General features: G+C 42.6%; 1 protein-coding gene across 2 annotated transcripts in view; it reads left to right on the top strand.

Annotated features, from left to right (window-relative positions):
• Positions 1-5811: 5811 nt before the first annotated feature.
• bcl11bb (BCL11 transcription factor B b) overlaps positions 5812-15889 on the top strand; it is a 44145-nt gene continuing 34067 nt past the window's right edge. Inside the window, exons 1-2 of one of the 2 annotated variants that reach the window (XM_072444829.1) lie at positions 5812-6053; positions 13615-13995. In XM_072444829.1, coding sequence (XP_072300930.1) covers positions 5990-6053; positions 13615-13995 — 445 coding nt within the window. In that variant the 5' untranslated portion in view covers positions 5812-5989. Of the gene's footprint in view, positions 6054-13611; positions 13996-15889 lie in introns of both variants that reach the window. The other variant, XM_072444818.1, reaches the window with a different exon arrangement.

The following is a 15889-nucleotide window of genomic DNA, read 5'->3' as shown; positions in this document are numbered from 1 at the left end:
GCCACTGACTGTAAGTGCGTCATTACGCAACGTGACGCGCCCGCGCGCGGTAAAAACAGCACTTAATGGAATAGACTTTTTTCAACTTTTACCTTTGTCTTGAATCTTTATGAACCAGTTGTAAAGAAATAGTGTCTCATCGAACTACAGTTTAATGTTTATATGTTCTGTATTTCAGTGTTACAGCTGTTATACCGTATACGTCCACTAGATGGAGACAAACTATTATCTATGGAGACCAACAGCAGTTATTTTGACTTATTTATTTATTTATGTATTTGACGAATTCATTTGTAAAAACAGGTCAGTGGCAACTTCAATAACCGAATTTATTTATGTGCATTAAAAAATAAATATAAAATCCTTCCCTTTTTGAGTAAATCCCCTCAATTATAGTGACATTAATAATATGTGTAGAAGAACTACGTTTTTGCCAACACACTCTAAACAGTTTTTATTCTAACTGCTCAAAGCCGGTTAAAGGTGCATATGTAACTTTTCTCGTGGAGTGTCCATCAACTGCTTGTCTCTATGTTATTGTTTTGCCTGTATAGAATGTTACACAGCATTGCTTTAAACTCTCAGAACTACTAAATGAAAGCTGTAGCTAAATATCACAGTGTGAAAACATTACAGGCAAAGCAATAACATTATAATGGTGACAAACATGTGGAGAACTACCAGAAAAGTTACATTGTGCACCTTTAAAGTTGTTATTTATTATTATTATTATTATTGCTTGTATATCCCATGATCAAAGCTTGAAAGTTGAAGTATTCTATAAAGTACTGGCCCGATAGCTTTTACTGGAGAAAGGGAGAAGACACCAGGCAAACGGTCAAGGCCGGGAAACGAACCCACAATAATAAACCTATGCCACATGTATTAAAAACTAGCAATAACTTAGATCCACGAGGCCTGAGCATGGAAAAACTGGCCATCATTTAACCTTATTTAACCAACACGACCCACAAAGATCATCTCATTAACAGTCGTTGAAGTGCAAATATTGGTTTAAACCTTTTGAACCTTCTGAACCTTCTGAACTTGTCTAACAACGACTTCAAGCTACACAGCGTCCCAATGGTCTGCAAACAGTGTGGAATCATGTGCCCAGTCTAAATTCAAATTTGGGACACGCATGCATTATAGATTCACTTTTGCTCCGACGACAAACCCTCTTAATTGTGAGCAGAATCGTCACCATGCGTCCCTTGGAAAAGTAAGAACCTTGTCTCGTTGTATCGCCTGTAGCAAAGGAGCGTCTCAATCTGTCACTCAAACCAAACCCCCCCTCCTCCCAACACACACACACACACACACACACACACATGTAAATCAGCTTATGAATAATATATACTTGTACTTTCTTTATTAATATTAAACACTGCATAATGAAGCAGGCACTAAGCAAATCCCACAGCAATATTCGAATTACCGCGCGCCGGACCTTTCATTGTAGGAGATGTCACGAGTCATCAAGCAACATCCCCCTGACCGGCAGACTTAACGTTAAACCTTTAATATGCGTTTAGTGCTTTCTCACTCGGGTCTATTTTAAGATATTAATTGGGGGGGCGTAGACAGAGAGCGTGCAATATGAAACGTACAGCCTCGGCGACACGTGACAAAGGCTCACGACCCAGAATCTCAGCCGTTTCTCCATGTACATTTATATGCACTCTCGTCCGCTTGCAAACATCGTAATGGCTCTGACTCAAGTGAAAGCAATACGGCCGTGAGACATGGTTACGGCGTGTATCATCCAAGCTGGAGCCGTGTTACGTTTAGTCAGTGGCTTGTGTACGCTTTAGCAGACGATACTTGTGTACGTTGCTTTGACAAAAAAAAAAAAAAAAGTGACAATTTTGAGGCAAAATCAAACTTTCAATCAACTCCTTAAACGTTAACCCATAAAGTGCTCAATTATCTGGCTGTTTGTCACATGAACCTATTTAATCATTCACAAAGTCTGTCCTGTTGTTATTATTATTATTTTTTTATCAAGAGTATAAGAGGTTTTTTGTAAGAGTTTTATAAGAGCTTTTCTACAAGAGTGTTTTTTATTAAGTTATTTAAGTTATCTGTTTTTCATTATTTACTTCTGTACCTACTTTGTGTTGCAGCACTGGAATTTCCCCATTGTGAGACAAATACAGGCTTATCTTATCTTAAAAAGTTGGTCACACACAAGAAGAATCATGGGATGAAACAGGATGGAAAAAAACAACTAAGGATTTGGTCCTGCTGTCAATAATAATAACAATAATAATCGTAAATGCTGATTCTTCTCACAATAACGCTCACATTCCTACCCAGAACTCCCGCTTCAGATCATTTGACCCACACTTGCCCTCCCGCACTCGCATGTCACGGACGTTCCCAAAAGCACCGGACACTCTTCCCACTCCAAACGCTGCGTCACGTTGAACCCCTGCATGTCCTTCCCCTTGTTCCTTTGCTCCCATCTCCTCCGCTTGCTCTTCCCCGCTCGACTCTTGGCAGCTACAACCCGGCGATGCGTGTCGCCCTCCGAGGCAACACTTTGGACTTAAAACCTTTCCCGTGTCCACATGCAGGATATCTCTGTGCGGCTCGCCCTTCGAGCAACCCACTCTAAACAGCCTTGGCCCCCAGCTATGGCAAGACGCACACGCCATTACGGAGACACTGATGTATAATTGAGGAACCCAAGGGTGTGGATCAAGGAGTTGCGCTGCCGCCGACAACAGCCAAAAGTGCAGGTGTCCGGCCTTTTTTCTTGTCGTAAAAATTGACACGACACGTTTTACACTTTGCTGTGGACAGCCGCCGCCAAATAATATCAATTGTAAAACCGGAGCCGGGTCGTCGTGCCGGCTCGTCCCTTCCCCGAGTCTACTGAGGTTACTTGAGCCAGAGCCGAGATGACATTTCATTTATATAAATAATTACTGTCTTGAGAGTCCCCCTGGGCAGCCCCGTAGCAATCAAACTTCTAATGCTCTTAAAATTGCCCGCCATCTTTTATTAATGGTCGACTATAAAATGTATTGCCGTAGCCTCTCACTCCGCTGAGCCGCAAAGCAATAGTGTCAACTTTGAGCGCACGTATTAGCCTTTTTTTCCTCTATCCCGCGACTACATGTATTTTACCAAATTATAGCCCATGTTGCCACGGCGCACAATGGAAGCCATATATAGCGAGCTTTGTGCGCGTTCTCATGGACTAAATTATATGTGAAATGATCAGCTTTAATTGCACCTTTTGGCTCCATCATATTGAAAGGGACCAAACAGCAAATTGGGAGGCTTTTTTCTTCTTCTTTTTTTTGGCTTGCAGTGCTTGGTTCAAGTTTTTAAAATAATATCTTGTGCCAACAGAGGGTAGTGTTGCCTCATCGCATATTCAAATGACACTGACAACAAAAGAATGTGGCTGTTCATGCCTGCACTTTACACTGTGGAGAGGCATGTTACCTATTATCAAATGCAATACATCATTTAAAACGAAAAAAGAGGGATTGGTGAAGACTCTTTTTGCACTATTTAGGCATATTTCATCCTGTTTGTGGGTCAGGAAGCGATTTAAGATCATTAAAATCGCGTTAAGTACGGCTACAAATGGAGGATTGTCAGATTATTGAGGTGTATTCCGTGACAGACACACAAATAGTGGCTTGCCATTTGAAGAAGGGAACAGAAGCAAGAGTAAACGCTGATGTCGGGCGATTGCACAAATAAACAAAACAAATAAAGAAGAAATTCTGCTTTAGAGGGAGACTTTTATTCAATTCTGTCAATCACAAAGAGGTCAAAAGGTTAGACGATTTGTTTTGGGATGGACAGACCAACAGTTCAAGGAAAAGACCGGCTTTTAAATAACCAATAGAAAACAAAGGTAGAGTCAGATTTAAACTATGTAAGAAATGACAGATGCCAAGAAATCACGCCAGGAAGTGAAAATACCTAAGCAAAGCGGTGACATTAAACAGTCACACAAAACCAGGATGTACAAACACAGCTAATCAGAATAATCAAATCTAAAGAAAATTTGGCATTTAGAGTCTCTATTTTAATCCTGCGTCCTGAAATAAGAGAAGAGAGGTGTTAAATAATCGTTAAATATGCGTTTGGAGGTTAGGTTAGGTGACTTTAGTTGTACCCTTCTCTAAATTATCTTGAATTAAATTGTCTTTGCTTATTATTTTATTTACAGCTCTAGTCTGGTTGAACACAGAGGCTTGTTGTTGTTGTTGTTGTTGTTGTTGTTTGTAGTTTCTTTGTTAATTTCCAACTTGCATAAAACATATTATCGATCAGTTAGAATAATCTTCAATCTTCGAAATGTAAAGCGTAGCCTAGTATTTCTTTAAACTGGAAGAAAAGACTGCGGTGTGTTACAGACGGCTTTGATTGACGCTCACATTTGATGGACAGATTAAATGCAGTGTGTTTTCCACTGCTCTGCATTTTCTCTTTGGAAAATGTATCACCCACCAACAACTGAACTATAAAAACTGTATTTTTAACACAGTCAACGTTGTATTATTATTTTTATGATGTATTTAAAGCTGTGAACATACAAAATGTGCACATATTTGCAAGTGAAGGAAAGATGTAATTAGGTAAGTATTTACAAATAAATAACACATTAGAAATATCATAGTTTTAGCAGTAATCCATCACCATTATTGTCAATTGTATTCTCTTTATCTACAATTTTAGTTTGTTGCTGCAAAAATACACTATATTAGGTAATGAAAGAACAACCAGTTTTATTATGCTTAACGTTTGATCCTGTAAGAAGGTCAGCTCAGCCAAAATATTGAACAAAGGAACGCTAAAAGCATTTTAAAAGTAAGGAACGACTTTGTGACGTGCTGCAGAAGGCTTTGACTGACACTTCTATTTGATGAACGGAGAGGATTTGCTTTATTTGCCGCTGGATCACCAACTAAAACAGCAACAGAACAGTATAAAAAGTAGTTTCCTCTTCATGCGAACACATTAACCCTACACTCCCCTTGTGCACTGACGAATGCAGAGATCACTTATTTAAAAAGCCATTAAGCTGCGCTAAGAGAAGAGTTTAACACCGGGGCCTGAAGTCAAACGTCTGAGCGGGGAGCGCGCGCGCGGAGGTCCGGTCCTGTCCGAGTCTCTCCAAACGTCACCGGCTGCTCTTGGACTTGCCTCCCATCCCACTGTTTTGGCAGAGGCAGAGGCGACCCCCACCCACCACCCATCCCCACCCACCCCTGGCACGTGCACGCAGACGCACGCACGCACGCACGCCCCTGCATATAGTCCCCCCCACAATCACAGTCCCCCCCCTTTCATCCCGCGTGAGCCTCAAACTGTACAAGTCGCGCCTCGGACACAAAGTGGAGGAACATCGGACCCTCCGCTGCGTGTTTTTTGGAGAGACGCAGCAGCAGCAGCAGCAGCAGCAGCCGCCGCAGCACGAGGAGGAGGAGGAGGAGGTGTCTTATCTGCCCGTTTCGTTTACTCCTCTCCCTCCCGCTCGCGCTCACGCACACTCTCCATCAGCGGTGGCCAGCGGAGCCTAGAGTTGCCGCGCGCGCCGTTCCAAAGACGCGCAGGAGGTCGACGCGGTGCCAAAAGCGGTTCAGTGTTTTTCTTTTCTTCCCCAGCGGTTTAGAAACACGCGAGGACTGTGCGGGATCCTAGAGAAACACACACCGGCGGCGGCGGTCGATTTTTAAAAAAAAAGAAAAAAGAAAAGCGGGGCGAGCTGTGTTCTGGAGAGAGCGGCGCGGGTCCGGGATTTGGAAACGCGTCTCGTAAACGCGCACGAGAGTCTCTACTTACGCGGCGCTCAGGTGGACACGTCTTTGGCCAACACAACACACACAAAAACTGAATCAGACCGGGAGGAAGAGGAGAGGGAAGAGCGGATAGTTGAACGCCAGAAAGGACCGACACCACGGTTCAAGCCGACTCCAAGTGCCGTTCACCGGGCGATGCCAGAGTAAATGCCGGGGCAATGTCCCGTCGCAAGCAGGTGAACCCGCAGCACTTATCTTTGACGCACAGGGAGACGGTACAAGGTGAGTCCCCCCGCGCGCATGCTTTGAGTGTGAAATGCGTGTTTGCGTGTTGTCTGTGTGCATCAAGTTCATTAGAGTGGCTTTTTTACAGGTAATACACAGTTTAAAGTCATGATTAAAAGTCGCGCTCAAAGCTCTGAACTGAACGCATCTTACACTAATAATCAAACCACGTGCACATCTTTTAACTGATGTAACTTTTCCCCCGTCATTATAATTATCAGTTTTATTGGAAGGACACACACACACTCACACACACACTCACACTCACACACTCTCACACACACACACACACACGCACACACACATCATCTGCAGTTATTTATTTATTTATTTAATCATTACGGTTTAGTACAATTGCCAGGTTTTGATGGTAATTTCTGCAAAAGTGCTCGAGTCTAAAGTGTGTGTCGAACACGCGCGAGCTTTCAGCGTGGACTCAAACCAAATGCATCACTTTCCATATGGCAACACGCGCACCCTGTTATTAATGTGTATCCGGTAAGATCTTGTTTGGTACAACTTTCACTGCAGACACTGGAACTGAGCGTGTTTGTTTATTGTGCGTCATTGTGCAACCTCTCAGCCGGGTTTTTTTGATAAATTGATAGGCCTAAAGTTTGTGTGTCTTCATATTATCTTGTCACTCAACTGTGTTTCCGTGGCACATGTGCGTAAAGGTGCACAAGGCAAAAAATCCCTCTGAACAAAGACTCTGCGTTAAACTTTCACAACCTGCCTCCACATCTTTGATTCAATTTAGAGATTATATGCAAATATTTCAGAGGGGTGCATGTGATTAAAAATAATCCAATTTGAAATCAATTCTATCAATCTAACCTCCTTCATGTCCCGGCGCTGCGCTTTTAGCCTAAATCCAATTTGATGTGGAGGGCCTTAATCTGGCTAATTCACAGCAGAAGTTTATGATGTAATCTCTGGCCAATGTGTTGAAGAGCAATAAGAGGCAGCTCTTCTGCGCCCCGACGACATGTTCTGCGTTTATCCCAGCGCAGTTTGGAAATAATTAGAGCAATTTCGTGCGTAAATATAGAAGTCAGGAGGGTAAATGTTTCAATGGCGAAAGTCTGTGTTATTTCTTTCACAAAAATCACGTTTTAGCTCCACACACTGACGTATTTGCAACTTCATTTGAGGCTCTTACACTTTGCGCACAAAGAATTACATGTGTGCCTCATGTTTGCAGGTATTGCAAAATTACTCATTGTTTCTTTCCTGTGTTTTCCCCTTTCTTTTTTCCTCCTCCTTTACACACATTATTTGATATCCTTTGCACTTGACACAACTTATCTGCCATAGCATTTCTTTTTACTGTCCATAAAACCTCCCTTTTTGACTGTTTATTTATTTTTATTTTCAAGAGAATCAATGCGATTTCTTGTCACATTTTATCGCTTGTTTGTGTGCACAATGAATAATGCAGAGGTAGATTTGCATGCTTAGGCTCATTTTGTGGCCATGTAGTGGTTACTTCACTCAGGCCTTGTGAGTGTAAGTGTCTGTAGTGCTGAGTAACAGAAGAAGACAGTGGATACTCATGCACTGGGCCATCTGGAGGGCCTGAATCCTGTCTTACCTGTTTCTCACTTGCTCTTCTTGCACACTTCTTGGCCTATTATGACAATGACCTTCCACAGTTGGTTCAAAAAAAAGAAAAAAAGAAAGTTAAACGCACCTCATAGTCCACAATGCACACATTCAAGGAGCATTCAGTTTGCACTTTGTTGAGTGACGGACATATGACAGTCAAAGTTGAATGCATTCATGTACTTGCAAAAAGTGAGTTTTTTGTGAGTAAATAAAAAAAAAAGGTAGGCAAACAGGATTACACCTCCAGCTCAAAATAATACTTACTTGACTCAATATAACTAGAAAATATGACAATGAGTGTTGACTCTGCCTCTGTTTTAAGTACAGTATGTTTTAATGATGCTGCAATAGATGCTCTGAAAATGCAGTCAGTGTTCAGCATAAATCAAGCGGCGTGTCAGATATAGAAATGTGAAAAAGAGAAGGGTATTCCGGTGTGACTTTTGAATGCACAGAAGCCCTGCAGCCACCGGTCTGTATAGGACAAGCTGTATTGGTGAAAGGAACCTGTAAATCAGCATACTTTTGGAGCAAGCATATAACGACATGTACTGGAAATGCATTTTCGGAGACATTAAGTTCAAATATGCATGCAATGTACAGGTGAATAGACAGCAGAACACATGATGTACAGCGAACTTTACACCTCATAACCCCGCTGGGTGCACACTGCAAGTTTTCCTCTCAGTTTAAAAATAAGACAAAGACCGTCCAGGCTTTTACTGTTACTTACTTAAGGCAGAAGAGCAGGTTATTGAATTCATAGATAGATAGATTCGCTTGCAGATGCTAATAATAGCATTAATATGAGCTGCCTCGTCATGACTGTTTACGCATGCTACTTGTGAAACACTGCTCTTCTTCACTCCCTCCATATGGCTGCTGCTGGAGTGCAACACACTCTTACGTCGTGGTAACCGGATGATAAGATCTCTCAAAGATGACTGGCGAGTGCTGGTTGATTTACGGTACACATTTTGCCTTTGCTCAATTTCTGCAAATTTTCTTCCTGTATTTCACTATTATTGAACACATGTAATCAATTTTGCACTGCCATAAAGATTATCATTATTATTATCTGCCTGAAACTGTTGCGCAAAGTTGATTTATATTTCCAAATGTCATACCTCAGAGCTGACAAGTCATTTATGGAGATTTAGTGACAAGTCCCATTCAGCTGCGCAAGTCATATTTTGTTCTCCTTTTTTTGCATTGAATAATTTAAGATTTATGATAAGTAATGAGCCTGCAACAGATTAAATGGTGATAAGATAATGAAACGCACACAACCCGGGCCTTGCACAATGCTCTGTTGCTGCTCTCACTGGCACAGGGAGCTGAGGGGGGAAAGGGATAGGCTAAGCGAGGCTGCTTGTTGTTTGAATTTTTGATTGCAACCATCTGCATCGTTGCCGGTGTCATTTATTTTCAATGACAGCGCGAATCTTACCCCGACTTCTCCCTGTGGGCTGTGCATGTGTGCGCCTTCAGCAGGGCAGACTTAGCAGAAACAAAGAAATGCAGGCAGGTCTGAACTCATGCTGTATGGAGAGGAAGGACTATCATGTGAGCGCCCCTGGCTTTAGCTGTACCTTAGAACAATGTGTCAGCCCGGGACATTAACAGGAGAAGCACATCCATCTGTTGTGTGGAGCTGTCAGAGCAGATCTATGAATACGGTGTATATATATAACGCTGTGCAGTATATAAGTTTGTATTTTAAAGCATTCGTCAAACCAATAAATCAATCAATATCCTTCAACCTTAAACTTAGACTTTTTATCTGCAGTAAATAGCAAATATTGTAAGCCACAAATGCAGTTTTAGGAAATCGAAAGCAACAATTTCAGATGAACAAGTTTTGTGCAAGCGTGTCCAGGTAAATTCTAAGAATTGAACCATCTGAAAACCAGCGTGAAGTATATGTTTGTAAAAGTGCAGATATTGTCTTCACTTTTTGAATTGTCATACGCTGGACGTTTTACTCAAAGAACTCCATTGTGTGTGTCCCATCTGGTCTGCATTGTGCACCAGTGGCTGCGCAGAGACCGGGGCATTCGTACAGCAGCAGCAGCAGCAGCAGCAGCAGCAGCAGCAGCAGCAGCAGCAGCAGCAGCAGCAGCAGCAGCAGCAGCAGCAGCAGCAGCAGCAGCAGCAGCAGCAGCAGCAGCAGCACTGCCTGACTCTGCCTGTGTCCCTGTCAGGCTGATAGGGGGCGCTCTAAGGCTGCTTGACTGCACCTCCCCTGCCTCGGCTCTGCTCACTCTCTCCTCCTCACTGTCACTGTAGGCCCGGCGCAGCGGCGTGCACATAGCAGCTAAGAGAACGTGTGGTATCGTGTCAGACAGCTGGGTTTCATTGCCATCATCACGCCTTCTCGCTCCTTCTCTTTCCTTCTCGCTCCTTCTCTTTCCTTCTCGCTCCTTCTCTTTCCTTCTCTTTCCTTCTCCTCTCCTTCGTCGTTGGCACGTCTGACAGTGCGTCCGCTGGGCTCCGTTACCCATCAAGCATGTCCCTCTCACGTTGGAGTTTATACAGAGGAATTAAGCTCTGTCTGTCATGACGCTAGCCAACATTAGCCTGTTATTCTTTCATGTGCAACTTTCCACTTCGGGGTATTTGTGTCCATAGAATCCATGTTATGTTTCTTCTTGTTGTTCTCACATGCAGGTAAAAGCCTCGAGACACAACCGTCGACTTTCTTCTTTTTGAACATGTCCGACTGCTATTTTCGTGGCACGGTGACGGTGCCAACTTGCTAATTTACAAGCTCGTACCCAGAGGCCATCTCACCCGAGCATATTCCAAATGCCCAGGTGTCTATCAACCGCTTCGATTGCAGACGTACTTTTCAAATCAACGCCCGCCTTTCTCAGAACAAAGATCCCCCCCCCGCCATATTGTAAAGCAGATAGTAGATGTCCTGTTAAAAATGCACGGCGCGTACGGCACAATCAACACCGTATATGCACAGTTGCACGACTCCGGAACACCGCTTCATGTGAATTACGGTCACAAGCTGTGAACTGTAGGTAAATATGTGTTTGTGTTCCTTCTTTGCCGCCAAAGATTATGAGATGGAAATGATTTGGCAGGCGTCCAGGAAGCCATCGCCATTTAGAGAAAAGATATTTGGCATCGGCTCGTCACTCCAGGGCGAACTGAGTGGACTGGAACGTGTTTGAGAGAGTGTATAGGGGGAGGAGGAGGGAGGCAGTGGGGATTAGCATGGGAAGAAGACAAAAAAGAAGAGAGTTTTTAATAATCGGGTTGTGGATGTTTTTACACGTACGGAGTTTAGAGAGGCAGCACCTTTCAGACGGTTTGTGATCAAAGCCGGATTGCATCGATGGCGAGTGAGACGTTATTAGTGAGAACAATTGTAAACATATATTTGGACTTTCATTTAAAAAAAATAAACGATAAATACTGTTCGGCAAAATTGGGTGCTCATCAGATTCAATTTGGGACGTAGATAAAAAAAAAAGAAGAAGAAATCTGTTAAAAATTTGGGGCCTTTGACTCATTCGGGCAATCATACCTCGACATCCACATTTTATTCTAAACTTAGATGTCATATATGAGAGGACAAAATACTTAGGGATGTGTGTTTATAAAAAAAAATAATAAATAAAACCCAATACTTTATACGTATTTAGATTAGATTTCCGGCAAGCAACGAGAAATCAAGTACATGTTAATGGTTCAACCACGATAAGTTTTGCTTTTGTACAATATTTAACAATACACAAACAAACAAACACACACTATAGAAAGTGCAAATTTGAAAACGTTTTCTCTTTTAATAGAACGAGTGTCTTCATCAATTGACAATGCATAAACCTGCAGAGAAAATGTGAACTTTCTTTGTCCAGGTGCCCTTATTTTTGACAGAATTCTTCTATAGTTTCCCCCTGGTTTCCTTTTTTCTTTCCTTTTTTCCTCACAGCCGGACACATTTTCATAGCGGTGCATGAGGGTAGTGTTGAGAAAATCCTGAAGCGGAGGTTGTCCATGAGGGATTTGTGTTGAGCTGTGGGACCGGGAGTGCGCCATAGGGGAGGGAGGGAGGGGAGGGAGAGGGTGAGGGGGAGATAGGGCCAGTATGTAATGGTTATTAATGACCGTGTCGGATCTGTGAAGAATGAGATTTACTCTTTTAACAGGACCCCAGGTTTTAGCTTTATAGATTTTCTATCTGTGGAGGATACAGCATTTTCACCTGCTGCGGTTGAAATGTAGACGTCTTACTTTCTCACGTTTATTATTCAGTGATACAACAAAAAAGGAAAAAAGAGATTAAAAATGACAAAAATAAATACATACATAGATTTGAGAGGTTTATGAGGAGTTGTATGTATGTTCATTTACATTTTGAATTCTCTAAACTTTAATAAAACACACATTGGAGAGAAAATGGGCGCTTGTTTAAAAGACATGTTTTTGTCTTTGTTGTCAATTATGTAAAATTTGTACTGAAAATTAAAAAAAATAAAAAAAATAAACTTGAATGGCAATATATGTGTTTATCTTATTTTATTTTTCATGTTTTAACAATTCTCATAAACTTAAATTGGGGGGGGGGAAAAGGACTGATAATAAGAAATAAACACATTTCAAACACATTATGCATTTCCTCTTACTTTGCTGGATTATTTGTTTATTTTATATCGATTTTGTCACTGTTTATGGCTTCCAGCTTTAAAAAGAATAAATACATTTAGTTTTAAAGTGATAATCACAAAAGCAACGGTCCTAATCTCTCACCCTGCTGAACCCCATGGCCAGAGAGCACAGCCTTTCACCTGCTCTTATTCATATAGAGACATCTTTTTTTTTTGCTTCTTTTTTCCTTCTTTCTCGTCGATGTAAAAGACACACACATGCGCCGGTGGCCCTGGCTCGGCTCGGCTGCGTCCCACGTGGTGAAGGCAGCCGGGGAACAGACATGACAGCTCAGTGCCGCCAAGGACCTCACCAGAAACACAGAAGATGAATAGCATATCCTGGTTCACACACACACACACACACACACACACACACACACACACACACACACACACACAGATATCCATATATACGCCGGTGTCACGTCCCACCCACACTGATCTCCCCCTGATAAGCCACGCAGGTGTTGTCGCGGCCAAGAAGTGTGTTGTTTTGTGTCTCATGAATGTAACAGGAGCTTTTATTAGGCAACACAAGGGAAGAACTAGTATGAAAAAAGACTGAACTTGACCACAACAGGTTCAAACGGACCTTACATGTGTGAGATGTGATAGGAAAAAGTGGGTCAAATGGGTGAGCTTTGGACGTTAGCGTTATAAAGGGGAGCGTGATAGATTTGTTGGGAAAATCTCTAAAGATGGTGAGGGGCAGATGGAGAGGCTGAGGTGGAGGGTGGTATTGCTGCTGTGCTGGAGGTGCCTGAAAAGAGAGACTGTGTTTGAGAGGTCATTGGTCAATACTTTTTGCTAATATTGACATAAGGAAAACTGGAAGTAGGAATAAAGTTGAAAATCCAGTCTCTGTTCTCTCTGTTGTTAAATTTGACTCTTTTTCAATTTTAAAATCAAGGTTAGACAAGGCAGGTGTTTAGGATTAAATTAGAGCTATCACATTTATCATCATGTTATGTTTTTGTATAAATAAGGCATTTTATGTGGAAGAATTTCAAAAAAATTACCTATAAACACTGACATATACATCTGAAAAATTGGTAAAGCCTGGTCAAAAACTTACATTGTTACATTGTCTGTCCCATATAAATCTTTGGCTGCAAATTGATTAAATTAAATAACCAGAAACCTTAAGGTGCAGACTGGGCATTTATGTTGTTTCCTGGTGAAAGCTTTTCTGTTGAAAAAGCAAACTGACCACAAACAATGTAAAAATGAACAAAAGTAGTAATGTCTCGTCTTAAATCGAGTTTTGTTCTCATCAACAGCAGAAGCCAATCATGACCCTGGGTCGGCATCACCTTCTCCCTCCGCCGAATCGTCCACGCCGAGCCCGCGCAGGACAGGCCCCGGCGAACACGACCTGCTGACGTGCGGCCAGTGCCAGACCAACTTCCCTCTGGGCGACATCCTGGTTTTCATCGAGCACAAGCGGCGTCTATGCAGGGGGCTTCGGAGTCCGTCGGGATCCTTCTCCAAACCGGGAGAGTCGGGCGGCACCAACGGACTGGCCATCTCGCCCCGGGCCCGGCTGCTGGAGTTGGGCCGGGGCCCGGTGGAGGTGGGCGTCCAGGTGTCGCCGGGCGGAGTGCGCGACGAGGAGAGGAGGCTGACCCCGGCCAAAGGGATCTGCCCCAAACAGGAGAGAGGAGGTATGTTTATGGCATTTACTCTGACGGTGTAGCTCAGTCCAGTTTTGTACCAACATTCAGGGATTTGTAGCAGCTTGTCAGGAACACAACCACACATGCGGCTGAATAGTTCCAATAGTTCTGTGGATAAGATGCTAAATCAAGATAAGCCGTGTTGCCTTTAGCTAACAAAAGAAGAAGAACGCATTAAAGGACACATATTATGCACAATTTCCTTTTTTTTTTTTGAGCTTTCAACCATGTTCTTATATTGTTCCCTCATCAACGCCGTACCTGGAGTTTTATTTAGCTTCATTCATGGTCGATTCATCCTGTTTTGTAAGTCCTCCTCACACTGAGCCTCAGCAAAACACTCGGTTTCAACGTTCCCAGATTTGTGACGTCATAGGTAGCGCCCCGGAGGTCTCTGTGCTGCTTTAAAGTCCTAAATCATCGTCAGACTCAATCTGAGCATTTCCGCTGTTAACGTACTCCAGATCGTGTTTTAAGGCCAACTACCATACAGATAATGCATAGTATGTTTTATTCTAACAACTTCTCATGAGTAACAATCATATTTATTATCGATGATACAAAAAAAGATCAACCAGGAGAAGAAGTCTTTTGTCAATGATATCTTACCAGTCTTTCTCAATTGATAGATGAAAACCTGTTGAAAACTAATTTTGTCGACAACTTTCTGGCCTTTAGTAACTACACCTTTATTAGCCTTAATAAAGCATGAACAAATATTTGATTTATAATCCACAACGACTTGGCTTAGTAAATACTTATTGAAGGGGTTAGATTTAAGAGTTAGGGTATTATATATGTTATTATAACATGTTCCCAAACCGTGCAACCGCACTTATTTTGTCATTTAGAGGCACTTAAAGAATAGTTTCAGCTTCCGTTTTTAAAGCGTTCCCAAGTCGCGTCACCCTGGTCGCAATTGTTGGTAACTTTTGCAAAACTAACCTGTTCTGACTCAATCCGCACCTCACCGAGGTTAATCACAGCGCAGCCAATCAAATCACTCGGTCTAAACAGCCCCGTGCCCGTCGTACCCACCTGTCCAAGATAGATAAGTGCGTTTGAAGAATCCCAGCCGCTTGTTATTTTGACAGTGGCCTTCAGGAGGGATTAATGTAGCCCGCCATGATTTCATTAGACCCAAAGTGTGTCTATTCAACACCGTTCTGAGTAACACATCACACACTTCTACATCTGAAACCAATTGTGCAAAGCCGAAGAGGAAGAAGGTGATAGAGGAGCCGCCCCCAGTGGTGTGTCTATGCGAGTGCACGTGACATGTCTTTGTAAAGAAATCCTGCTGCATTTTTTTTTTTGTAAAGCTGGCAAAGAAAGCTGATTATAATGTGTGTGTCTGTGTGTGTGTGTGTGAGGAGAAGGGGATTAATAAAGCAGGAAGAAGGGCCTGTTAGCGCTGCGGGGAAAACGGTTCAAAGTTATCACAGGAGACAGTCGCCATAGCGCCCGGGAGCAGGCCGGGATTACAACAGATCTGGCAAAGGCAAAGACCGCGGCTCGGGTCAAGATCGCGGCACGCGCGTCGTCGTGTAGTATAAAGGGTCGAGGCGTGGGAGTGGATTAGGAATTAGCGCAGACACGGTCACTTCAGAGGAATTCGTTTGAGCGGTAAAAGGGGAGCGATGACGAGTCCGTTGCTACTGTTTTTCAAATGGAGAATCGGAATTTGAAAAAGGGAGTGGGTGATCAAAATGGGGGTTTGTCAAATGATGTGATTAGTTTGGGTGCTTTTTAAGATAAGATATGTCCCCTAGTGAGGAAGTTCAAGCACAGCAGGAGAGTAGAAACAATATAATTAAGATAAACACAACTATAAGGACTAGAGTCATATATATATATATTCGTTAAAAAGACCAGCGCAGTG

The sequence above is a fragment of the Eucyclogobius newberryi genome, unplaced genomic scaffold (genome assembly GCF_026437365.1).
Source record: "Eucyclogobius newberryi isolate DKJ021-1_F unplaced genomic scaffold, fEucNew1.0.hap1 SCAF_1, whole genome shotgun sequence".
In the NCBI taxonomy this organism is placed as follows: domain Eukaryota; kingdom Metazoa; phylum Chordata; class Actinopteri; order Gobiiformes; family Gobiidae; genus Eucyclogobius; species Eucyclogobius newberryi.
Note: the sequence above shows the minus strand (reverse complement) of the source record. Positions and strands in the feature narration are given on the sequence as shown.